The 27,535-nt window shown below is 40.6% G+C and overlaps 1 protein-coding gene across 1 annotated transcript in view; it reads left to right on the forward strand.

Annotated features, from left to right (window-relative positions):
• The window catches only part of CDK14 (cyclin dependent kinase 14), a 634,831-nt gene that overhangs the window by 244,745 nt on the left and 362,551 nt on the right, over positions 1-27,535 (forward strand). The window contains exon 6 of the mRNA XM_065939116.1: positions 11,875-11,969. Within this exon, the coding sequence (XP_065795188.1) occupies positions 11,875-11,969 (95 nt within the window). The remainder of the gene's footprint in view (positions 1-11,874; positions 11,970-27,535) is intronic.

The following is a 27,535-nucleotide window of genomic DNA, read 5'->3' on the forward strand; positions in this document are numbered from 1 at the left end:
AGATGGAAGGGATGTCTGAGGCTCAGAGACTATGGGAAAGGGAGCAGAAGAGACAACATCCCAGAGGCCTGAGAGGATGAAGTGAATTGGAAATCTGTAAGAAGCACAGGGCTTCCTCGGTGGCTCAGCAGTATATTCCGCCTGCAATGCAGGAGCTGCAGGAGATGCAGGTTCTATCTCTGGGTCTGGAAGATCCCCTGGAGGAGGCAATGGCAACCCAGTTCAGTGTTCTTGCCTGGAAAATCCATTGGACAGAAGAGCCTGGCAGGCTACAGTCCACGCGGTTGCAAAGAGCCGGACACGACTGCAGTGACTTAGCGCACATGCCCAGACAAGAAGTGCCCTGTGGCTGGAGTTCACAGCCTAGAGGGAGGCGGAGCCTCTGAAGTTAAGAGTCTTATCGTGCAGGTCTTTGGGAGTCCTGTTAGGCATCCATTGAAATGTTTGAAGAAGAGGAGGGACTTGATCAGAGAGAGTTGAGTTTTTAAAAAAGGGTGGATATTTTGGCTGCGCTGGGTCTTTGTTGCTGCGTGTGGGATTTTCCTTTCTTTTTTTTTGCGGGATGTTTCTAGCTGTGGGCAGGGGCCCCTCTCCTGTGGCGGAACATGGTCTGTAGGCCAGCGGGCTCAGTAGCTATGGCTCACGCCTTGTCACCTCGCGGCATTTGGGAGCTTCCCAGGCCAGAGGTCTAACCCATGCCCCCTGTATTGGCAGGCAGATTCTTACCCGCTGTGCCACCAGGACAGCCCTAAACGTGATCTTAAAAAGCCAGTTTGAACAGCAGTTGCCCCCTTAGCTCACTTCTTTACCTATTGCTCTCCTTTGAGACCTCTTTAGTCCAGGTGATGATGCTGCAGGTGAAGAGTTGTGTGGATAGGTTTGTGATACCTGATGTCCTTCCAGTCTTTTTAGCTTCAGGCTTTTCTTCCTTTAACACCTGGAAAGATACGAAGATAAGGGGAAAACAGGAGGAGTGAAGAGGAGAGAACCAAGACAGTGAGAGAGAGGATAACGCTTCTTTTGATGACAGAAACAGAATTCTCCTGTGTGAAGGGGTCAGGAGGGAAGGGTTTGAGTCTTGTGACCAAACTTCCATATATTAATTTCCTCAGTTGTCAGATGAAGGGGTGGATTAGATGCTCTTGAGGATGGCATTTCGCTGTTAGATTCTGAGGATTGTTTGAGCGGTGAGTGATGATTCAGCCACCTTGTGTTAAGTGAAACAGAGATGTCTTTCATGCACTAAGATTTTACATATATGTGTATGTATGAGTGTATGTGTGTGTGATGCATATGAAACAAGGTGAGATTCCATTAACGAGGAGCATGTGGGTCCATAGGAGATAGAATACATCTGAGAACACGGCAGTCATGCCCATCATGGGTGAATGTTTGTCAGAGTCCAGGAGTTGACTTCACCTATGGGAAGGCAGGCTGTATGAACAGGAACTATCGTCAGTACAGTCTCAAGTGTGCTTTGCAGAGACACTAAAACATTCTGCACAGTCACAACTTTCGAGGATCAAATGTTGAGCCTACCTCGGTAAATGTAAAACCCAGCTATCCCTTCCCCTAGTTCCTCTGGTTGGCAGTATGGAAGACAGAAGTACAAATTTCTTGTAAAATTTGAGATCACAGTACAATTTTTCTTCCCCCTTGTCGTTTTCTTGCATGGCTTTTATTTTTTTAAACTGCCGTGACAGTCTGAAGTTGCCTTGCTAATTTAGAAGCATAAAATGTGTAAAGTACAACTTCCTTGTCTTTAACTTGACTTGTATAGTTATCACAGCAGATAGATGTTCTGTCTTAAGCAATCATGTGATACTTTGCATGAAATCTAGTACTTCTAAGATGTTGCCAGTTTCTGACAAATAGGTAGAGTGGTTTTAAAAGGATGAGACTCTAATAAAAATTTTAAAAAGTCACTATTTTTGTACTGAAGTGACTTTTTGAGCATAGAAACAATTTAGAAAGTTTTTATTTTCAGAAGAGGTTGGGAGGAACCCCTCCCTAAACTCATTAAACACCATTTTGCCCATGTGACTCTGCATTAAACAGTTTTATCATCATCATCATCATAGGATTCTAAATACTGAACGCTTAAGATGTCACTCTGCCTTTCATAGGTGTGTTTGTTTTCCTGGATTTCCAAATATAGAAACATCTCCTTCAAATGCTGCCGTAGCCAAGGCTGTATGAAGCAGTAGAGTAGTGAGAGCTCTCAGAAGTGGGGTCTGCTAGCCTGTCTTTGTATAGCTGGAAGGCAATCAGTCCTTAATTGCTTTTCTGAAGTAGCTTGTAAAACTCCTGAACATGTAAGTGGTACTGCGTGTGTATGTGTGTGTTCACATTCATTCATGTCTGACTCTTTGCGACCCGTGGACTGTAGCCTGCCATGCTCCTCTGTCCATGAGATTTCCCAGGCAAGAGTACTGGAGTGGGTTGTCATTTCCTTCTCTAGGGGATCTTCCCAGCCCAGGAATTGGACCCGCGTCTCTTACAGCTCCTGCATCGGCAGGCAGATTCCTCACCACTAGAGCCACGCAGAAAGCCTGTTCAGTGGTGCTAGAACCTGTCTGCCGTTGTGCCATCAGCAGCCGAGCATCAGTGGGAGCCAAGTGTGGGGACCACGTGACTGAGGGCGGCGGACCGGGGCCCAGTGTTTCAGCGACCTTCTCAGAAGGGGCAGAACTTCCTTGGCTGAGATGAACTTGGCTTCTCACCTGGGCCACCACTGATTAAGGCTGCATGAAGGGAATGCAAGGTCTGGTCCAGGCCTAGGGACAGCGGGGTGACTTCTGTCCTGGGGAGGGCAAAGTGAAGGTGACATGACTGCTGGAAGCTGAACTAATTTTGTGAAAAACACAGTGCTCTGGGGCTATGTACTGTCTACTGAGTTCTGCTTTCATTTGTAATTTTTATAACTTTGACTTTCTTGTTCAGTCAAATGAACTGATGTTATGTTTGAAGTTTCAAGTCAGGGGATATTCAAGGGTAGGAATGAACCCCCACTGAGATTTGTGTTCATTTTTTATAATCTTTCACTTCTCCTCCTTCTTTGCTCATTGTCTGTTTACAATTATCTCCAGACCTGCTGTTGGTTTCTGTTTATCAAAGCTCTGGTCCTGAGACAGTATGTATTGCAACCATTTTATATAAAACTTAGCTCTTTCACAGGTCTTAGAAATTGTGGTGGAATTGTAAAGGCCTTATAATCATGACCTTTTCAACATTTTATTCATGTTGAAAATATGACGTCATGTTTTTGGGGTCTTTGAAATGAGCAAGAGAAAATCCACAAACATCAAAATACCATCAAATTTTCAGAATAAAGAATTCTCTTTGTTTTCTATCCCAAGACTTTATATTTTTCTGTGGAATCTATCTTAATGTCTGTGTGTGTGTGTAAGAGAGAGACAGAGAGAAACAGAGATAGAAGTAGATACTAGGTGCATTAACTGATCAATTGCTGTTTTTATTTATTTGCTCATGGAACAGTGAGTAGACCGCAGTGTGACTAAGTTCATAGACACACCCACACTCACAGACACACAGACCCCTCAAGCAGTTACCCACTGCTATATTTAAAAACCATAACATAGCCCTGTGATTTTCAAACTTTAGGATACGTAAGGACTGAATAGAAAACTTGGTTGACATATAACATACAAGTTTCATGAGAATGGAATTGTATATGTTTCCCTGTGGTGATTGGTACATCATAGGTGTTGACTACTTGTTGGATGATTCCGGGGCCCAGTCCCCGTAGACTTGGACTTGGTAGATGTGCGTGGGGCCTCATCCATTGGCCACTTGACTCTGGGCGGTGGTTGAAGCAGCACGCTTTACAAAGTGCCTCGTGGTGGGCCCACGGCCGCGGCTGTGGGGAGGAGGCGTGGAGGCTCCTGTGTCTGAAAACCTGCCCCTTTGTGGAGGCGTCCGACAGGGCTTTCACGGGCCAGAGTCTCAGGTGCAGGTCTTCAGACCAGAACTTGCAGCCATGGCAAGGAATGTATTTTATGACTTTAGACTTATTTTAGCTTTTGTAAGTGAATATAGTAATAGCTATTCACATAATTTTATGTGGGGAGAGGTTATTTAAGTCTAGTCAGACAGAGGTAGCTATTAATGTTGTGATATATATATTTATTCTTCCTAACCAGAAAGTGTGAGGGTCTTGATGCCAAATCACATTTTTTTTTACATACTTTGCAATATTCTTTCTGCCTATACATGTAACCCACCATAATAAAGTGTAAAAGTAGTTCAAAAAAGTAAATTGCCTAACAGCTTTTAAACCTGGTTTTTATGGCCAGACAAAAATAACTGTGACCAAGTCTTTCAGTAACCCTCAGCTCCTCCATGGTCTCTTTCCTGCCTAAAGATGGTGCATGGAGCATGACCACCACTGTCTCCAACCCTGTTCGCTTGACATGGGTTTTTTTTTTTTTTTTTTCTGCCGGAGGTACTAGTGAGGTGTTTACATTTGAGAAGAACCACATGTCTTGCATTCATGCACAACCTACATATGCATGGCTGTGTCCGGGGCAAATAGGAACAAGATTAACTGGAGCAGAAAGGCAGCTCCTGGGTCATTTATAGGTTCAACTGGGAGTTATTTAGTTGCTAAGTCATGTCCAACTCTTTGAGACTCCATGGACAGTAGCCCACCAGGCTCCTCTGTCCATGGGGTTCTCCAGGCAAGAATGTTGGAGTGGGTTGTCATTTCCTTCGTCAGGGGATCTTCCCAACCCAGGGACAGAACTTGTCTCACTTGCATTGGGGGGTGGCTTCTTTATGACTGAGCCCCCAGGGAAGCCCTCAATTGGAAGTAGTTGGAAACAAAAGTAGAAGTCTTTTTCAGTAAGTAAGTTAATCTTAATGTGGGAAAGTGACCACTTAGACACGAAAAACTTTCAATATTTTGGATTTCAGTGCAAATTAGAGGCCTCCTAACTTCCAGGATATGAAAAGAAACCCTTATAATGCAAGGATTGGCACCACTACATTTGTGAGAAGGGATTAGTAGTGAAGGGTCACCCTATAGTTATAATCATTCATTACTATAATTTTTATTATTATTATAATTTTTATTACACATTTATTAATTGTCTAAACAGCAGTATACCTCTTGTAAGGCCTTCCTAGGTGGTGATGGAGGTAAAGAACCTGCCTGCCAATGCAGGAGACGAAAGTGCTGCAGGTTCGATCCCTGGATTGGGAAGATCCCCTGGAGTAAGAAATGGCAACCTGCTCCAATATTCTTGTCTGGAGAATCCCATGGACAGAGGAGCCTGGCGGGCTAACATCCATAGGATCACAAAGAGTTAGACATGACTGAAGTGACTTAGCACACAGCATACTATTTTATAGTGTTATTTCAGTTTTCTTTGGCCAATATTATAGTGTTTTCTTCATTTTCTTTGGCCAATCTACTGTAATAAAGAACTTTTCCAGGTATCTCTTTTATTATAAAAGGAATATATCTTTATCATAACAATTCAAATGTTATCGAAAGGTACCTGTACAAATTATTTCTATATCCCTCCCCTCATCAATAGCCATAGTTTCATGAACAGATTCTTCCTTTTTTTTTTTTTTTCTATTCAGCATCAATTATTGACCATTTGGCAGCTGATTAATTGGTTTCAGTGTTAACAATGGGACAAGTAACTATGCCTCTGTGGAAAAATTAAAATTGGTTTGAACCAGGTAAACTCTATTGGGTTGAGCCACTGGAAATTGCTGTGTTAGTAGATCAAAAATGTCAAATATTGACTGTTTCATGTGGCTAAGCTATACTTTTAGAGGAATCTCTTCTTTGAGTGATTTAGGAAGCGGTCGATGTGGTCCTGTGAGGCTGCAGTGTGGACATAGACCCCAGATGACTGATCTTTGCCAGTAGACAAGAGGACACCCAGCTATTGGTAGCAGGGAGTATAGTTGAGGCTGTCATGTCAGTACTACATTTCAGGTCTGTGATGCTGGGGAAATTGGGAGGGGAAACGAGCAGGAGAAATATGTAGTGGGGTTGGGGTTAGTCTGTTCCCCAACAGCAAAGCTCAACTAAGGAGCAAGTAAAACAGTAGACTTTTTGGTGGATGGAAACAAGTTTTGTGATGTTTATGAAGTATTCCTAACCCGTCTTTTTATCTTTCCACATTTGGACAGCGTCTGGTGAGTGAAAAACGTGTCTCTAAATCCTCAATGTGATTTTAGCTAAATTAAGTGCATAGGGCACCAGATGCCTTTACCTTTGTGTCTGGGTTAGCTGTGATGTCTCTCCCCAGAACAAAGAGGGGACTGTTTCATGGAGGTTTGGCATGTGCTCTGCTCAGTCGCGGAGTCCTGTCAGACTCTTGGCAGCCCCGTGGGCTGCAGCCTGCCAGGCTGCCCTGTCCATGGGGATTTTCCAAGCGAGAATGCTCAAGTGTGTTGCCACTCCCTCTTCCAGGGGATCTTCCTGACCCAGGGACTGAACCCAGATGTCCCGCATTGCAGGCAGATTCTTTACCATCTGAGCCACCAGCGAAGCCCAAGAATACTGGAGTGGGTAGCCTGTCCCTTCTCCAGGGGACTTCCCAACCCAGGAATCCAGCTGGGGCCTCTTGCATTGCAGGCAGATTCGTTACCAGTTGAGCTACCAGGGAAGCTCAAATTTGGTATATATGTGTATAAAAGTATAAAAGGTAACCGTGAAGTGAAAAATACAATTTTTTTTTTAACCTGATTCTCTCACTTTTTTGCTTCTTAGTTTATGGTTTGTGTGTGTGTGTGTGTTTTAGATCAGATCTCATTTAGGGGAAGATTCAGAACTGAGCAGGACTACGGTATTTCTCCTCATATGCAGCCTCGGTGGGCAGCACACCTTCTGGACTGTGCACAAGTCACCCTGGTCTTCAGGGAAGGCGTGAGTTCCTTTCTCGGTTGAGATCACCTTATCACAGACACACACAGACAAGCCCTTTTGTCTTTCTCTGTGTTTATCTTGTTGTTCTTATTTGCCCTTAAGTTTTTCCCATTCAGAGTATTTTTGCTCTCAAAATATTCAGGATCCAGTAGCAAGTAAGTGAGAACTTCTCGCAGAATATAAGTGAATAGATAAATTAGGAGTTTGTGATTAACATATACACAGTACTGTATATTAAATAGGTAAATAACAAGAACTGCTACATAGCACCGGGAACTATAGTCAGTATCTTGTAATAACATATAATGGAAAAGAATCTGAAAAAGAATGTGTGTGTGTCTGTGTGTGTGTGTCTGTGTGCACCTGAATCACTTTGCCGTACACTTGAAACTAACACACTATTGTAAATTAGCTATACTTCAATTAAAAAAATAATGAAGTAGCCAAAGGAAGTAAGTATACTATTTCTAGTATAAGGTGAATATCAACAGCTTTAGATCTATCTGGGTTTCCCTGGCGGCTCAGACGGAAAAGAACCTGCCTGCTAATGCAGGAGACCTGGGCTTGTTCCCTGGGTCAGGAAGGTCCCCTGCAGAAGGGAAAGGCTGCCCACTCTAATTAATTCTTGCCTAGAACATCCCATGGACAGAGGCGCCTGGAGGGCTTCAGTCCATGGGGTTGCAAAGAGTTGGACACGACTGAGCGACTGACAAATGCAGAGCTATCTACGTGTGGGCTTGAAGAAAAAAATCTATGTCTGTTGTGGTTGTAGTTTGAAATATGGCTGCTTTCTTGGGTAATAATAGGTAATCATCTTTGTTTTCTGGAAAAATCAGGTAGCAGCACCTCCAGCCCACACCTCTGGGGTTGACACAGAAAGGGAACAGGTAAAAATGATGAGGGGAGGATGTGAACTTCCTTCCAGAGGCTAAAGGGGGAGTGAGCAAGCTTGGAGTGTTTTTATTTGTGATCTCTCCTTTCCTAGCGATAAGATGTCAAATAATGACCTAGAAGACTATTTGATGTAGTAAAGAAAGGTTCTATTTGTCATTTCTTTGTTAACATTGCTTTTTAAAACAACCCCTTCAGTGAAAATCTGATTAAAATGAACATGCTCTGAATTTTTCGATAACTCATGATTTATTTTAATCATGATGAGGTTGATGTTTAGGTAAAAATGTGTCTGTTTCACCTCAGAGTGGAAACCTAGGATGTTTATTCTGAAAGTGGAAGGTCCAGGTTTGTACATGGTGGACGAGTGGATGTCTGAAACTTGTTCCCACACTAAGGGATGGCTCTCCATGTCTGCTGTCCTGCCAAGACTTTGCAGTTATCTTTATGAGCAACGTGTTTTTCTGCTTTTGTATCGTTTCGACACGGCCCCAAAATGATTGTTAGGAATTTTACCCTCAGCCTTAATTACAGGCCCTTTATGTCATGTAGAATCGTGCCTTTCCAAGCCTCACTGGTGAAATGAATTTAAAATGTTTGCCATATGTTTGCTTAAAACTTGCGGGAAACCACGTGTGCTGTGATTATTAAAGCCAGTGTTACAGGATTTGTTTTGTATGTAAACGATGAGAAAATAACATGTGGTTTATTTGAGATATTGTTAGGATTCCATGGAATATTATTTTGACAGCGTTTGCCTTGAAAAGGGAGACACAGTGGCCCTAGGACTTGTAGATGTTAATCCCCGCACTCCCTTGGCAGCCGGGAGACTTCCCCGCCTTGGTAACAGCAGGAATGTCAGTATCTGGCACCTGGCTTGGAGCGGAGACTCTTGTGTTGGCAGCTTTCAAGTTAGTCAGGTCTGTCACCTACCCACATGTTGGTAGATATTGTGGATGGTTTTGTGCCCTCCAATGCCATTTTTCTGCCATCAGTTTTGAAATTAATGGCTTATCCTTTTCCAAATACGAATTCATTATGTTAATCTCCAAAGAAAAAGGGTTTGCTTTCCAACAGTTCTTGGTCATTATTTAACCGATAGTGTGTTTTTTAAACTGTATGTAAATATAGCTAGAAGTCTAAAATCTATAATTGAGAGTTAATACATTGAAATGTGGAGGCTTTGAGCGTTTCTGTAGAAATGGTTAAAAAAAAAAAATCATGTTTAAAAAAAAATGAAATGACAGGGACTTCCCTTGTTTTTCAGTGGTTAAGACTGCTTCTAATGCAGGGGTCATGGGTTCAATCCCAGGTTGGGGAACTAAGATCCTACATGCCGTGGGGCACAGCCAAAAAAAAGAGAAAAAGGCCGTGGCCTTTTTTTAATATAATATTGGTCACAGTTAAGAAAAGATGTTTTTTTCGCAGGATGAATGATGGCAGAGATTGATTTTACTGAAATTGTAGGAAAAACACAATGGGAAATGATGGGCGTGAAGTCGTTACTTTGAGAAGTGGGAAACGATTTAGGTCTAAATGGTCAGAGAAGCAAGGCAATAGCAGGAGAAAAGTAATAATCATAATAATAAAGGCAACAACAAAATTCCTAGGTAAAGGATTCTTAGAGCGTGGATAGTCCATGGATTGTTAGCTTCAGTACCTTTTTGGAGGTCTTGCTGATAAGGATGATCAGTGCTTGACAGACTGAGGGGATAACTTGAAAAATGAGATCGGACAAAATTACAAACGATATGTGTCTTTCCAAAACTTGCCTCACAAAGCTAGGTTCCTTTCATAAGCGTGATACCCATTAGGTCCTTAATTTATTTCACCTATGCATATTCCCACACGGTGTAGGTGTGAAGTACTGTGCCTGGCCATCATTTCCAAATACCCTGTTGTGGTTTGAAATCTTGATCTCTGAGGATGAGTCTGTCTTAGAAGGCTAATGTGGGGCCAAGTGTCATTTTTAAAATGAGCGCATGTGAAGCTGGTCCCCAGATTAATGATGAATGCCTGGAAATTAGCCATGTAATACTCTTCAGTTGTTTGAGGCTGATGGTTGCATAATTAAATATTTGAATAATTAAAAGAGAGAAGATTGTAAATTATTGGAATTAACAATACTAAACTCTGCCATACATCTTTGTGGTGCTTATTCAAAGTTTGCATGCTGTAATGTTATTGCTATTTTTGGTAAGTGTTTCGTCGTGAGTGCTGACCTTACAAAGCTCTGATAAATCTGTAAATATTCCATGTACGTACTTCATCTATTTATTTTTGGGAGCCCCGGGCCTTCGCTGCCGTGCGCGGGCTGTCTCCTGTTGCGGTGAGTGGGGTCTCCTCTCCGGCGCAGTGCCCGGGCTTCCCACGGCGGCGGCTCCGGTGGTTGTGGCCCTGGACCAAGTTTCTCTGCTGCTTGTGAAACCTTCCTGGATCAGGAACTGAACTTGGGTCCCCTGCTTTGGCAGGTAGATTCTTTACAACTGAGCTACCAGAGAAGTCCGAAGTGCTTTTACTTTTTTGTAGGACTTCCCTGGGATAGCTTAGACTTCTCTGGCCTCGGGCAGCGCATGAAGCTGCCAATGCGGTTTCAGAGGAAACATACTTCTTCGCTGTCTTCTGGTGTTGGAGCCAGCCACACCAGGGAATTCTCAGTCTGAACGGCCTTCTTTGGGCCAATTAGGTATTTATTGAAGTATATCTTGGGATTAAAGATACATTATAGTCCTGCAGTAGGTTTGCCTGATAAAGACAGTGGAAATTGAAGGGAACAATAACTAAAAGCAGGAGCTTGCATTCATTGGGATCGTACGAGAATGTACCAGTCCCCATGTTCTCTCTCTCTCTTCTCTGGGGACTGTCCTATACAGCCTTTTTTTGCATGATGGCTCCATATCTAAAACATCACTTTATTTGAGTAAAATATTAGATAATCTAGATTTGTTCTTTCTTTTAGTATGTTAAAACATAGGTATATCTTTTTATTTTTTAAAATAGACTATTTTTCTAGAGCAGCTTTAAGATCAAAGCAAAATTGAGTGGAAACTACAGAGGGTTTTCATGTACTTCCTTCCCTGCCTCCCACCCCAACCCTCCCTACTGTCGGCATCTCTCACCAGAGTGGTACGTTTGTTACGATAGATGAACCTACCTTGACACCTGATAATCACCCAAAGTCCAGAGTTTACATTAGGGTTCACATTTGGTGTTATAAACCCCCTTTTAAAGAGGTGGGCTTGCAATATTATTGAGTATCAGGGGTTTGCGGTTTTTCCAGGGCCATCAGTGTCAGTAACTAGGTTCTCAATAAATACTTGATGAATATATGAGAAATTACAAGTTCCTGATAGAACACATGTAAAACATGTGTTTTGTGTTTCTTTTTTCTCCTTAGGATATATACCAAAAACCAAAATTGAAGACACAGTGTTACTAAAATAATTAACAATGATAGAAGAAGCTTCTGTTCTTTGAATGTTCTACCTGAATGGTCACTGGTATAGGCCAAAAGAAAAAAATTATATATAAAAATACACCATATGAACACTAATCAAAGTCAAGCTGAAGTGGCAATATTAATATCAGACAAAACACTTCAGAGTGAAGAAAATTACCAGGGACAAAGAGATGCATTATGTATTGATAAAAGGGCTTGATTCACAGAATGCAGCAGTCTTAAATGTTACATGTAGCAGACTACAGCTTCAAAGCACACAAAGCCAAAACCAGAAGAATTCAAATAAGAAATTGACAGATCCCCAGTTACAGTTGAGGATGTCACCATCCCTCACTTAGACATTGAAAGAACCACTCTCCAGAGAACTAGCAGATATGTTGAAGAATTCAATGACAGCATCAACCAACAGGCTGTAATTGACGCTTACAGAAACCTCCATTCAACATCAGCAGAATATATATTTCATACATATGGAGATAAGCCATATCTATATTGGCATAGAAAGTGGGAAAATAGGTATATTTCATCTGATAATGTGGCAGTACAATAAATGAAGCTTATCAGTTGGTTGTTACCCGTAATAACTTATCTCTTTGTTCACTTTATCTTATAGCTTCTCTGTTAAAAGGACTAAAACATGCCAACATAGTGCTACTTCATGACATCATCCACACCAAGGAGACACTGACACTTGTGTTTGAATATGTGGTGAGTAAGATGAGAATTGAGATTTTATAATTATGAACAAAATTCTTATAGTATTATCATAGAGTTTTGTCTTTAGGTAGCTATACTGAAGTTATTTTATCTGAGTACATGGACTTATTTTGCATAATTTTGAATGGAATGCGTTTTAAAGAAAAATCCAGAAAAAAATGTTCAGTTGACTTGTCATTAGCTATATTATCTGTTATAACCTGTTTGTTACAAGTACACTTTCTAAATTTCAGGTTTATCAAGTAGTATAAAACAACATGATGGTGATCACTCCATCAAAGGAAGTTCACAGACAACAAAAATGTTTTCTCCTTTGGATTTATAACTTGGTTTCAGAAAAACATCGTTATTTGGGTGATTTTTTTAGAGAAAAGGCTGATACTTACAATTTAGACTTCACAGTTTTTCCCCTTGGTTAGTATTTCAGCTATTAATTAAAACTTCCAATTTGCATAGCACACAGTGTAATGATCTTATTGTGTTGAGACTTGGGCTTGAACTCATAATTAATCTTTCTCCGTTTCTCTTAGAAAAACATATGGTATTTGTGTAGAACCACTTCAGCATTTAACTGTGGAATCATGAAATGTAACCATGATAATTAACATCCCAATTTTCACAGATGGATCTGAGAACATGTAATTTATAAGATACAAATGACATTGGTGGAGACTTTTATTGAGAAGAGTAGCTGTTGGTATTGTGACTGTATTAAGATCCCATTTTGTAATTACCACACTACTTTAAAAAAAAATTGAAATAGTGTCCATTCCTTAAAAATATATATAATAGAATGAATATTTACAACATTTTAATCTTGCTGATGTCTGCCTAAGTCTGTTTGTCATTTGAAAATTGTTGTCTTATGAAAAAGCCATTCATCTTGTCTATTTACATGTAAATGATGGATACATTTGAATAATATGGTAATGTGGCTACAAGGACAGCTAGAACTGAGCAGTTGCATATATTACATGCTATCAAGAATGGATGCAGATTCAAACATCAATGCAAATATAGTTTCTTTTGTTTAATTGATGATTTGGGTGTCAATAATATATTCAGCTGATTTAAAATTGGAATTTTTGTTCCATATTTTCCAGTATGTCTAGTTGCAGTATTTCAGTTAAATTCAAATTTTTTTCTTAGTATACTTTCGTAACTTATAAAAAGAGGTTTCAGAAAGATACTTGTTCCATCCCCCCAAATTGGATGATTTAATGGAGAAGAAGAAAAATTAGTTTGGTCCCTAAAATCAGTAACGTTGATAGAGTAATGAACAAAAATAATGTGAAATTGGGTCTTTCAAATCTTAAAAGAAAATGAAATATATTTGTGAGGCTAAAAATATGCCCATTGAAGCACACAGTCATTTGATGCTTTTATATTCTGTGGAAATTGCCATATAAAAGGAAGTAAATGCACTGTCCTGCAGTATTTGTCAACTGATTATGACTGACTGTTAAAATCATTCCTCTTTGTGTGAGTGAGATTTTCCTTGGTCTCAGTTCTTGTGGAGACATGCCAGGTCCTCTTCAATAAGTCACATAATAGCATGTACACACGCAGGACTCTGTGGGCGTTTCACGCCTTTGGGAAATGGAATTTGCCTGCCACCTAGCAGCCGTCAGACTGCAGCCGTGCCCTCCAGTGAGCCCTCAGATGGCTCAGGGTGTGAAAAACAGGGGAACCTGGCAGGATTTCAGGGAGCTCTGACTCTTGCGTCATGCCAGACTGGTGGCTCAGTGGCAAAGAATACACCTGCAATGCGGGAGACTTGGGTTCAATTCCTGGGTCTGGAAGATCCCCTGGAGGAGGAAATGGCAACCCACTCCAATGTTCTTGCCTGGAAAATTCCACGGGCAGAGAAGCCTAGTGGGCTACAGTGCATGGGATCACAAAGATTCAGACACGACTCAGCGACTGAGCATGTTATAATACATACATAGAAAAGCGCTGAACTCCTTAACTGGAGATGTCTGGTTTTCTTTAATTACCAATGGTCTTTTGATGTTCAGACTACCTACCCCTTGTTGCAAAATTTCTATATAACCTGGCTCCTCCTCTCACCTCTTTGAAGCAGTTATCAGGTTCACTTGAGATGCTGTCACCGAGGCTTGAAATCCAAAAAATTCCTGCCAAATGAAACATAGCTATCAACTTTTAGGCTGTGAATATATTTCAAGTTGACACCTAACTCCTCTGCGGCAGCTAAGATGTAGATTTCCCTGTTCTCTTTTAGAGAATGGGCACACTCATGTCATTCATTTCTTATGACTGCCCTGCTTTGCCTCTTCTCTAGTTCTCTGTTCCACCTTTATTTCTTTATATTCCTTTCCCTTTCTCTTCACTGCCTTTCTTTGTTATTTTCTATTCACTTCATCTCTTACCCTCTTGCCCTCTCTGATGAAGTTAGTACTTCTTGTTGCTACAACTGTAGTTTGTTTGGCTTTTGTTGATTCTAATTAAAACGTTCCATTGAATGTCTGAAATCAGAGTTGGGGAGCCTGGGACAGGGGTCAGGGAGGGGAAGAGCTCTGTGCTGTAGAATTCCTCAGAAGAGTTTTCCAAGTTAGAGTAGGAAGGTGTAGACTCCTGACAGTATTAACCTGACTTAGTGACAGTTGCCTAACACAGAAATAACTTCCTGAGTGTTTCCTAAAGCTTTTGTTTTCTTACACTGTTTCTTCATTGCTTGCTTTTTTTTTTTTTTAACATATGCCAATGGAAAATTAAGATTCTTACATACTTTAATGAATTAATTTAATCAGATTGCTTTCCTCACAGTATCTAGCAGAAGTAAATTCTCTTCTCTTGCATAGCAGTGGAAAGGTGATAGAAATTTCAAAGCGTGCCTTGCCACAGAAATTTGAGCAGATCTAGTGGAGGGATGTAGAGCAGGAGACAGGAGAGTGCTTGCAGATTTTAGATGATGAGTGAAGGATCAGAAGGAGAGGTGAAATAATGTTTAAGACCAGTAGGACCACAGTACTGAAAATCAGCAATGAAAGTGTAGTGAGTTTTATGCTGGCCACGGTGCTGGGGGTTTTACATTTATTTTCACTTTTGATGTTCTCAATAGTCTTATGGATCTGTGACTTCTGCCACTTTGCAAAGGAGAAACCTAAGGATTTGGAAGATGAAATGCTTTTTAGGATTTTGCAGCATGAAAGAGACACAGATCCATCTCACTTTGAATCCTAGTGGCAATATTGTATCTCCTGTTTATGTTCCACTTCACTTAGGTTGAGCCTTTTGTCAGAAGGAAGAAAGGAAACTTTCATTTTTCTTTCCACAACTCTTCCTTTTTCTGCACTTAAGATATAGCTGTATTTAAATCCCAAATATGGTTAAACTGCTTTACAGTTTAAATAAGTCTTGTAGACTCACTGAAAACGCAACCCATTTAAAATTTTAATTATGAAATATTTTATGTCTCCAAAAGGCAAACTTATAAGTTACATGTATATACCTGGTGTGTTTCACTGGGATCTACTTAATACACATACAGTCTTGTTATTTAGCAAGACCTTAATCAATACCAGGGCTTCACTAGTGGCTCAGAGGGTAAAGCACCTGCCTGCAATACAGGAGACCCGAGTTTGATCCCTGGGTTGGGAAGATCCCCTGGAGAAGGAAATGGCAACCCACTCCAGTATTCGCGCCCGGAGAATCCCATGGACGGAGGAGCCTGGTAGGCTACAGTCCACGGGCTCCCATAGAGTTGGACATGACTGAGCAACTTCACTTTCAAATCAAGATCAGGCTTCCCTTGTGCCTCAGCTGGTAAAGAACCTGCCCGCAATGTGGGAGACCTAAGTTCAATCCCTGGGTTGGGAAGATCCCCTAGAGAAGGGAAAGGCTACCCACTCCAATTTTCTGGCCTGGAGAGTTCCAGGGCTGTTTAGTCCATGGGGACACAAAGAGTTGGACACAACTGAGTGATTTTCACTTTCACTTTTCCCTGACATCTCAGTTGGTCAAGAATCCGCCTACAGTGCAGGAGACCCCAGTTTGATTTCTGGGTAAGAAGATCCCCTGGAGAAGGGATAGGCTACCCACCCCAGTATTCTTGGGCTTCCCTTGTGGCTCAGCTGGTAAAGAATCTGCCTGCAATATGGGAGACCTGGGTTCAGTCCCTGGGTTGGGAAGATCCCCTGGAGAAGGGAAAGGCTCCCTACTCCAGTATTCTGGCCTGGAGAATTCCATGGACTGTATGTCCATGGGGTCATAAAGAGTCAGAGATGACTGAGTGACTTTCACTTTCAAAATCAATATCAAGCATTTTAATCTGCACCTTCCCAAACTTAATGTGACATAGCCACATTTAAAAATTGTTAGCATCAAAGTTATTTTCTAAAAGATGTTGATTTTGTAGTTCCATGTAATTAACAGTATCTTTTTTGAGGGATTAGACCAAGTATGTTAAACAGTGTAAGAAAATCCACACCTCATACCATTAAAACCTAGATATGCAGGGAAGGTAACATAATTTAAGATTCCTTAGTTATTATTGGGTCTTTCCTTTGGACTTTATTAACTAAGTTATCAAGGGTTTTTTGGAGGTACCTGTGGAATTTGTTCCACAGTTGTAAAAGTTTCCTATTTATGGTAGTATACACTGTTTTTGTGCTTTTAAAAAAGAGCTCTAAGCCTGGCTGCTTTATATTAAACGTCCCATGAATGACATTTTAGGTTACAATAAAGTCTGCTCAAGGCCGAATAATTAAAGAAGTGATGAAAAGTTAGGGATGTGAAAGAATATTCAAGGAAATGACTTTGGAGGTCACTCTTAATGTGATTCTGGGACTTCCCTGGTGGTCCAGTGGTTAATACTCTGCCTTCCAATGCAGGGGCTGTGGTTTGATCCCTGGTAGGGGAGCTGAGGTCCCACATGCCTTAAGCCCAAAAAAACCACAGCACAAACTAAGAAGTATTATTGTAACAAATTTAGTAAAGGCAGAATCACTGCAGATGGTGACTGCAGCCATGAAATTAAAAGACGCTTGCTCCTTGGAAGAAAAGTTATGACCAACCTAGACAGCATATTAAAAAGCAGAGACATTGGAGAAGGAAATGGCAACCCACTCCAGTATTCTTGCCTGGAAAAGTCCATGGACAGAGGAGTCTGGCGGGCTGAAGTCCATGGGATTACATGACTGAGCATGTGTGCACGAGGGTGGAGGGAAATGGGTTGGTAGCAATAAAGTGGTAGAACTAAAAAAAAAAATAAATAAAAAGCAGAGACATAAAATAAATAAATAAATAAATAAAAAGCAGAGACATTACTTTGCCAATAAAGGTCCATCTAGTCAAGGCTATGGTTTTTCCAGTGGTCATGTATGGATGTGAGAGTTGGACTATAAAGAAAGCTGAGCGCTGAAGAATTGATGCTTTTGAACTGTGGTGTTGGAGAAGACTCTTGAGAGTCCCTTGGACTGCAAGGAGATCCAAGGAGTCCATCCTAAAGATCAGTCCTGAGTGTTCATTGGAAGGACTGATGCTGAAGCGGAAACTTCAGTACTTTGGCCATCTGATGTGAAGAACTGACTCATTGGAAAAGACCCTGATGCTGGGAGGAATTGGGGCAGGAGGAGAAGGGGACGACAGAGGATGAGATGGTTGGATGGCATCACCGACTCAACGGACATGGGTTTGAGTAAACCCTGGGAGTTCGTGATGGACAGGGAGGCCTGGTGTGCTGCGGTCCATGGGGTCTGAAAGAGTTGGACACAACTAAGCAACTGAACTGAACTGAACTAGGAAACAATGTCATAAAAAAAAAAAAAGTGATTCAGTGGATAATAGGAGATTATTAGTGTAGGCTGTCTCAGAGTTTGGGTAGAACTCCTCAAACATCTGAAATTTACATTCTTACACATTTTCAAAATGTTTAGATATAGGGATCTGCAAGGTGCAAGGTTGGCATCCACTTGGACATCTGCCACCGACACTGCTCATGACTCTTGTGTAGGCTGTGGGTCCCCTGGTTGGTCTGTCCTTCTTCCAGTTGTTGACCAAGCAGTGACTCTTATTAGCTTGGAAAGGTATGTGGGTTCATAATGGTCTAAAATATTATTATAGCCATGTTTTTTCTCTGCATAGGTTTGGAACATGGAAGAGAAATACAGAAAATGTGAAAATGCTAATAAATATTTTTTATACTAAAACAGGAAGTTAAGCAATGTAGTTTTTATTTTTTTGCCAAAGACAAGTAAGTGCCATGTTGCCCTACTTAACACCATGCTAAAAAATCTAAAACAGACTCTGTAAGTGGAAATAATATCAATAAATTAGTAAACATGATTATGTAAATAAATATTACCATTAGTTAAAGTGTACAACCGTTCTGTTCTATTTTAAATTGCATGAGAGCAAAGTATGTGTAGCAGCATTTTTCATTACCTATTTAATAATTATGTACAAGAAGAAAACCAGCAGGCTTATAACTAATCATAATTATTCTTTGGAGCAATCATTTTGTTTCTTCTACTGTGAAAAATTTCAAACTAATGTGCACCATTATGTAAAAGAAAAATCTGACAAAACACTATGTTGCCAAAGGTCATATAAAGTGATTTATGAGTCACCAAAAATCACATTTTTTTTCCTTTTTTTCCACGTAAGGTGTTTTTTTTTATAGTGTTTTACATTATTAAAAGCACTCTCTCATAAATGTTATTCCATTAGATTCCATCTTTCAAGTGCTCATGCTCAGGCTTGTCCAACACTTTGCACCCCTATGGACGGGGATTTCCCAAGCAAGAATACTGAAGTGGGTTGCCATTTTCTTCTCCAGAGGATCTTCCCGACCCAGGAATCGAACATGTGTGCCCTGTGTCTCCTGCGTTGCAGGTGGATTCTTTACCACCGAGCCACCAGTGAAGTACATAAGACCTGTATTTTTGTTCAGTTTTTTCACTGATAAGGAAAAAGAATGCTTAGAGAAATTAAGACTTACTGAATCACCTGGATAGGTCAAAGGGTAAAAGATAAGGCTTTAACCCATCCGCAGTACCTAAAGATCTTTATTACTACATTTTATCCTGCAGCCTTCTGATATTAACCATCTTCAGTTTTTTTTTTAATTTATTTTTTATTAGAGTATCAGCAAGGGGACTCAGCCATATATTATACATGTATCCATTCTCCCTCAGACTCCTTTCCCATCCAGGCTGCCACGTAATACTGAACAGTGTTCTCTCTGCTACACAGCAGGACCTTGTTGGTTATACAGTTTAAATGTAGTAGTGTGTACATGTCCATCCCAAACTCCCTAACTATCCCCTTCCTTCTCCTCACCATTAACGATAAGTTCATTCTCTAAGTCTGTGAGTCTTTTTCTGTTTTTTAAGTAAGTTCATTAGTGTGATTTCTTTTTAGATTCCACATATAAGGGATGTCATATGATATTTTTCCTTCTCTGTCTGACTTCACTCTGTATGGTAATCACTCTGTATGATAATATGTTCTTCCATGTTGCTGCAAAAGGCATTATTTCATTCTTTTTTGGCTAGTGTTATTGATGGTCTGAGGTATGTATTATGTTATGATATGGGACTGGCAGCTGAAAAGTTATGTTCTGTCTTTTCACCCTGCCACACAGTTTACCTAATTACTTGTTTTCTATGCCTCATACATTTTGATTTCTAAAGATTTAAGAATGCTTTAATTTGCATGATTTTATACCACATCTGTTCTCAAAAATGAGCTCTCCATCAGTCTTCTGATTTCCAGATTAAACCATCCCAAGGCAGTTGAGAATTTTTCTGCTTCCCTGGGAGATACAGTGTATGTGCACACATGTGTGCATGTCCAACTTTAGATGGTGGTGATCGGGAAGACCTTGCTGAGAAGATGAGAGGCCTTTAGGTACAAGGGGAGGCGTAGAAGGAAGACATGTTCTAGTCAAGAGCTTCCCAGATAGAAGGCTCGTGTGAGGAGCAGCAGGGTTCCTGTGGCTGAAATGAAGCTGCAAGGAGGATGGTACAATGAGACAAGATGCAAGACACAGCGGGGTCCAGATTGCTTCAGGCCTTTTTAAAAAAGACTTTATTGAAGTATGGTCACTTTGCAATGTTATGTTGGTTTCTACTGTACTGCAAAGGGAGTCAGTTACACGTGTGTCCCCTCTTCTTTGGACTTCCTTCCTGTTTAGGTCAGCACAGATCGTTGAGTATATTTCCTGGGCTGCACAATAGCTTCTCATTAGTTATCTGTTTTCTTGTGGTGTTTTATTTTGATGACTTTTGCTTTTACTCATAATGAGATGGGAAACCAGAAAAGGGTGCTCAGCAGAGAAAGGATTGGCTCTGACTTTCATTTTAATTGAATCTCTCTGACTGCTTTCTTAATAAGAGATCAAGGATGATCCCAACGATTTCGGCTGTTGTGCAGTTGCTCAGTCATGTCCGACTCTTTGTGACCCTATGGACTGCAGCACGCCAGGCTTCCCTGTCCTTCATCATCTCCCACAGTTTGCTCAAACTCATGTCCATGGAGTTGGTGATGCCATCCAACCATCTAATCCTCTGTCTTCCCCTTCTCCTCCTGCCTTCAATCTTTCCCAGCATTCTAAGGGGTCAGTTCTTCACATCAGGTGGCCAAAGTACTGGAGCTTCAGTTTCAGCATCAGACCTTCCAATGAATATTCAGGGTTGATTTCCTTTAGAATTGACTGGTTTGATATTGCAGCTGTCCAAGGGACACTCAAGAGTTTTCTTCAGCACCATAGTTTGAAAGCATTAATTCCTCATCGCTCAACCTTGTTTAAAGTTGAAATGGCTATAATAGTGGAGCTGCTGTGAGGAGACGCAAGGCAGACTGCAGGGGGATGCTACTCAGCCTTTACTGGCTTCAGTTTGAGATGCTTATTGCATGTGCAAGTGGAGATGTCACAGGGCTATTGGGTATATGGGTCTAGAAAGTAGGAGAGAGATCCCAGGTAGAGATTTGTAAGTTGTCTGTGTTATAAATGATATCTAACACGTGGATTAGATGAGATCCCCAGGCGTGGTCATTGCTACCTTGTTGGTGCTAAATGAACCTTGCCTTTGCATACTCACACCTTTGGCTGCTCTCTGCCCCTTATGATTAGGCTGGGCTTGTGACTCGCTCCAACCAATAAAGCAACATGGTGGGAGGGACACAGTGCCCGCTGTGGTCCTGACAGCTTCTTTGCACTGTTGAGCACCGGGTCAGCAGTGTTAGAATTCCAGTTGCTCTGCCGGGGAGACCATGAGAAGAGGCCCTTGACTGTGTGGAGGAGAACTGAGAGCTCAGAAGACAGTGTGAAGTCAGACCGGAGACGTAGACATTTGCCCAGCCAGCCATCGTGCTTCTTGGGTGGGGGTAAAGGGCAGATTCCAATCTCATGGACATGGTATGGAACCAACATGGTTTGTCCCCCGCTCTGCCTTTTCTGAATTTTGACCCAAGAATCATTTAGAAGTAATTTACTGGTTGTTGATGTAAGCCACTAAACTTTGGGTTAGTTTCTTGTTCAGCAGTCAGTAACTAAACTCTGTGTGAGCAAATGGACAGAGAATGCAGAAGAGAGGTTCATGGAGTACACACTGGGGCACTTCAACTTTCAGCATAACATTAAGGCATCAAAGTGATGAGGAACACCAGCAGTGGATATGGAAAAGGAATGCTAGGAAAGAAGGGGATTTTTTTTTTGTGTGTGTGAACTCAAATAAAGCTGTTTCAGCTGAAATAGCCAGACAGACTGGGGTTTTACGAGAGCAGAGACTGCTTCTCCAGTGCCTGGCAGAGTGGCACATAATAGGTGCTTAGGCAGTAGTTCTTGTATGAATGAATAAGTGACATTTGAAGCAGGAAGGGCCAACAACTCTTAAGGGGCCAGAGACTGCACAGGCCCCTTAGAAAGTGTCTGGGCTTTCGACTTTTGTCATGACAGGGAGCTCTTCCCATCAAAATTCATGAAGCGAAGGATTTTCTCAATAGTGTGAATATTTTCAGATATAGGACTTAAATTCCCTGCTCTTCCCAACCTCTCTCCCTCCAAAAAAGAAAAAAACCTACTCATAAACATCCATTTCAATAAGTCCACTATGTGGTCCCAGATAAATGACATCTAGAATGTGAAAAAAATACTATTGCATATAATCTTTGAGAAATCATCAAGAATGGAGATGAGGTTTTTAAAAGGTAGTAGGAAACAAACCTATAAGCTTACTATAGAATATTAGTGAAATGCAAAAATAGATTTTTAGACATTCAAGTCTAATTGTTACCTTTTATCAATAGTAAGGAACGTTGTTGCTCCCTGATTTCAGCCAAGATTGTGACAGGGACTCTCATGAGATTTTTATAAACATTAACATTGAAACTCAACTGTTCAAAGATTATTCTTTCAGTTTATTCTGGTTGAACAGCTTCACCCAAAGCCAATTGATTAATGAATTGACATCAGGATGGAGAAAAGTCTATTGGGGTATGCTGGAGGGTGTTGTCCTTGGCCTTGTCCTATTTGATATTTTTATTAATGACTCAGATGAAGACACTGAGATGATGTGCTTGACCTATTGCATATGTGTTGTCGCTGGGAGCCATAATTAACACTTGGATGATGGAATCAGGGCTCAAAAAAGATCTGGTGAAATGATAAGTTCAACCTACAAGGTGAATTGCTGTGGAGATAAGTAAAACAGTGTATTTGATTTAAAAAAAAAGGCAGCCTAGCCTAATACAGAAAAATAAGGCTAAAAGCAGTTCATGTGAAAAAGTCTAGTCATTTCTTTGGTTCAAAGAACTGAAGCGGACAGGAGAGTGCATTGAGGAGGGCTTTATGAACAGATGCAACACAGAACCAGTAAAGATGCCAGGATTCAGGAGAATTGAGGCCATATTGGGGAGAGTAGAGAAAAGGGAACATAAATATTCCAGATAGGATAAGAAAGGCAAATGTGAGAGTTCTGGAGAGGCTAGTTGTGGCTTAATCCTGGGAAGACTGTTCAAATGCTTTGTGTTACAAATTTAAACTCAGTGCCTTGAAGTGTAATGAACACCTTATCACTAAAAGCATTCAGTAGAGGATAAATGGATTTACATCAAATATTGTAGGGAGAGTTCCTAACCGGTAGTTTATGCAAGGGTTTGAAATATGTCACTTAGACGCGTTATTTCATACAGTTCCAACTGACACCATGAAGTAGGGGTCCCTCCGTTTTGCAGATGAGGAAATTCATACTTAGATGCTCGGTCTCCACGCATGCCTGTCCAGCAGCGGCACCGTGTCATGTCCTGTGTTGAGTGTGAATCTGGGTAACTCCAAGTTTACATCGCAAAGGACCGCCCCAGATTTTTACAGTGCTGTTTAAACTCATCCCATTTGCCATATTTTTTGGAAGCAGAAACACAATTTGCTATGAACTTTCACTTAATAATTCAGTTTTTCCCCCTCCAACACATATAGACTGTCTTCTCTGTGCCAGGGACTGTCCTTAAACAGTAGGGATATAAATATATAGCCCTTACTTTTAAGAAAATTTTCAATTGGAGAATAATTGCTTTACAATGCTGTATTGGCTTCTGCCATAAAGCAACATAAGTCAGCCATAAGTATGCATATATCCCCTCCCTCTCCAGCATCCCTCCCACCACCCCCATGTCTCCCCTCTAGGTCATCACAGAGCATTATACACGGAACAGTGTACAGCCCTTGCTTAAGAGGTTGAAATCTTCCCTTGCTTAAGAGGTTGAAGTCTGGTGATCTCAGATAATATCTGTGATCTCAGATGATCTCCACGTGCCATTGGAGTTCTCAGTCACTGTTCCAGATCTTCATGTGTCATGGACTAGAACATATTTGTGTTTTAGTGACAACAGTAGGAAGATGACTTGACCCATGGACTTTCTTTGTTGGAAAACTTTCAAGGATGATTCAGTTTCATGTATGGAGAGCTAGTTATGTAGCATAATAGTATGATCTTACATTCTGAAAGGGTGAGTTGTCATGCAGAACCAATTACTGCAAGTGACAGATGTAAACATTGTGGATGACAGAGCGTGCACATAGCGTAAGATCCAACTATTCTGAACCTTAAGGAGAAGTTAAAGAAATGAAAAGAAAACAAGCCAGCTTTCCACCATTGCTCTGTTGGGAATGTTCCATTTGTCTAATGGGTAGGACAGAGTCCATTCTCTTCTCTTCTATCCTCTTCCTTGACTGTCTTTTCTCATCTCATAGGGAGTCATGGTCTATGTGCTGTGCTGAACTGCCAGTCGCTCAGGCGTGTCCGGCTCTTTGGGACTCTGTGGACCATAGCCCGCCAGGCTCCTCTGTCCTTAGGGATTCTCCTGGCACGAATACTGGAGTGGGTTACCATGCCCTTCTCCAGGAGATCTTTCCAACCCAGGGATCGAACCCAGGTCTCCCGCAGTGCAGGTGGATTCTTTACCAACTGCACCACCAGGGAAGCCCATGAATACTAGAGTGGATACACTATTCCTTCTCCAGGGGAACTTCCAACTCAAGAAGCAAACCAGGGTCTCCTGCATTGCCGGCGGATTCTTTGCCAGCTGAGCTACCAGGGAAGCCCTCATGGTCTCCTTTAGTCAAATGTGTCATTAGTTCCTTATCACATTGGGTGCTGAGATTTTAGTTTATTTTTTTCTGTTTACCTCATACCTATCTTCTCTGTGTTCTAGTTTTATTTCATATGGTTGCCATCCATTTATTAGGAGGTCTTGATGATAGTTCAGTATTTTAACCTATAGGATTTAAGGTGAAACTGTGTCTGATGCTTAACTATTGTGATAGTAAATACCTGCTTATTTACAAAGATACACAATTTATGAGTACCTTCCTCTATAGATGGTGCTCCCATCCATTTTTAATTGGAAGATGATTGCTTTACAGTGTTGTGTTGGGTTTCTGCTATACCACACTGTGAATCAGTCGTAACTATATATATATATCCCCTCCCTCTAGAGCCTCCCTCGCACCCACCCCACCCCTCTAGGTCGTCACAGAGCTCCGGCGCGGGTCCCTGTGTTATAGAGCAGATTCCCACTAGCAGTCTGTTTCACCCACGGTAGTGTATACATGTCACTGCTACTTTCTCAAGTCCGTCCCCCTAATGCCCTGCTGTGTCGACAAGTCCATTCTGGGCAACTGTGTCTTCATTCCTTCCCAGCAAATAGGTTCTAAATCAGGCAACTTTTATGAGACTACACTATGCCACTATGGCTTCTTTAAGAATTATTTTTCTTACTCTCATTTCAAGTTTCATCATTTAAACTACAGACATGTAGGGGGGAAGTTGGTATAATCTATGACATGTGGAAAGACTGGACTGAAAAAACAGACTTCATTGGTAGAAGGAAGTCATACAGAAGATAGCAGTAATAAAAAGAGAATTCCTTTAGAAAGGAAAAAACATATTTCACATATTAATTGTTTTTTTCCTCACAGAAGTTGTTTTCATGTTTCCTAAGTTAAGGAAGTAATAATCTTGAAAAAAACCCATGCACACGTCATGGGGCAGGTAGAGGCAGGAGAGAGATGCATCAATAAGTCTGACAATAATGATCAGCTTGGGTGAAGAAATTGGACAGATGTTTTAGCTAAAGTACTGAAATTGCCGTTTGATGGAAGTACCCAAGACCAGGATGAAGATGATCTATAATTCCATTTACCTTCACATTATGTTTGAATAGAACATGAAGTAATTGGAGAAAAAAATCATTAGCAAATCTATCTCTAAGTGAAGTATAAATTATTATATATCATACAAAATGGAGTGCCTGCAGCTTCTCACCAATTTTCAGAATCAGTAATTTGATAAATGCATATCTTTATAATGACCATTATAGTGAATGGTTTTCTTTCATATGATTACTATTTCTTACATTTCAAATTTTTTTTGTTAGCATCACTTTAGTTTAATGTACATTTTGTGCTTTGGTAAAAGGCAGTTAAAACCGCTCCAGAATTAAGTCATTCATGTTTGTTTCTGTGATGGTTGTTTTTATGCACATTGTTCATCGTATATGTATAGCTATTTCATTCTGTGGTTTGTTATGAGAAATAGCTGTTTTTACTTTCAACTCTTTTAACTGATTCTTTCAAATTTTTCTCTAAATATCTTAATAAGACTTTCTTTTATTGCTGCTTCTTAATTTTTCACCTTTTGGCATCATCCATTGATTCCTACAGTGAAAGATGGAAATTTTTAAAATTAAAAAAAAATTTCCCCCCACTTTCAAACAAATGAACCTATTCTGCCACTGTCCCAACTTTCCATCCTCTCAATATGGGCATATTATAATTTTGATTAGATCACAAATTCAGTATTTACATATTATGTCAATATAAATATTGTTTACAGCTGAGGCATGCAGTACACTGTGTTTATACTACTATACTGTGATTACTTTTTTATAGTATGTTATGTGAAAGTCACTCAGTCACGTCCAACTTTTTGTGACCCCATCGACTCTACAGTCCATGAAATATAGTCCATGGAATTCTCCAGGCCGGAATACTAGAGTGGGTAGCTGTTCCCTTCTCCAGGGGATCTTCCCAACCCGGTGATCAAACCCAGGTGTTCCACATTGCAGGCAGATTCTTTACCGTCTGAACCACCAGGGAAGCCCAAGAATACTGGAGTGGGTATCTTCTCCCTTCTCCAGTGGATCTTCCCAACCCAGGAGTCAAACCAGGGTCTCCTGCCTTACAGGCAGATTCTTTACCAGTTTGGTGTCCCTGAAATTAATAATTACCCACTTTTTGTTTCAAGACCTTCCCCAGTCTCTGCCTGCTGTATCTCATCGCTAATTTCCTGGGGTGCCCTTCCTCTCACTATTAGGTGGGAGCTCGTTTTCTTCCATCCCATGTTTTGTTTGGGAGCAGACTCAATTTCTGATAGCTTTCTGGTAAAGAGTGTGGGGAAGTGTTTGTTTATTTTTTCTTTTTTTTTTTTGAGACATTGCATTTCCGAAAATATCTTTATTCTGCACTTAACATTTGATTGGCATTTTGGCTAGATATAGGTTTCTTGGTTAGAAATAATTTCAGTAGAATTTCAATGAAATTGCTCCATTATTGTCTAGTTTCCATTGTTTCTGTTAAAACACTTCTCTTTATTTCTCTTTATTTCCAGTGTCCTGAAATTTCATGATGAATCAAAAAGTTAATCAAGATATAGCTTTATTTTCTTTTGGTGCACTTTTTCATTCTGAAAACTCGTGTATGTCTTTCCTTTTTTTTTTGATGCAACTTTATCAAGATACAATTCACATAACAAAATTTACTCTTTTAAATAAGTGTAAAATTCAGTGTTTTTTAGTATATTCTCAGAGTTTGGGAACCATCAGTGCTAAATTTTAGAAAATTTAGCAGAAGTCCCATACCCATTAGCAGTTACTCTGAAATCTCCACCCTTCTAACTGCTAGCTACCACTAATCTAGTTTATATCTTTATAAGGATTTGCCTGGACATTATATATAAATGGAATAATTAAAATGTGACTTTTTGTGCAGGCTTCTTTCACTTAATATAATGTTCCTGAAGGTCATTCATGCTGTA

Source organism: Muntiacus reevesi, chromosome 6, assembly GCF_963930625.1.
Source record: "Muntiacus reevesi chromosome 6, mMunRee1.1, whole genome shotgun sequence".
In the NCBI taxonomy this organism is placed as follows: Eukaryota; Metazoa; Chordata; class Mammalia; order Artiodactyla; family Cervidae; genus Muntiacus; species Muntiacus reevesi.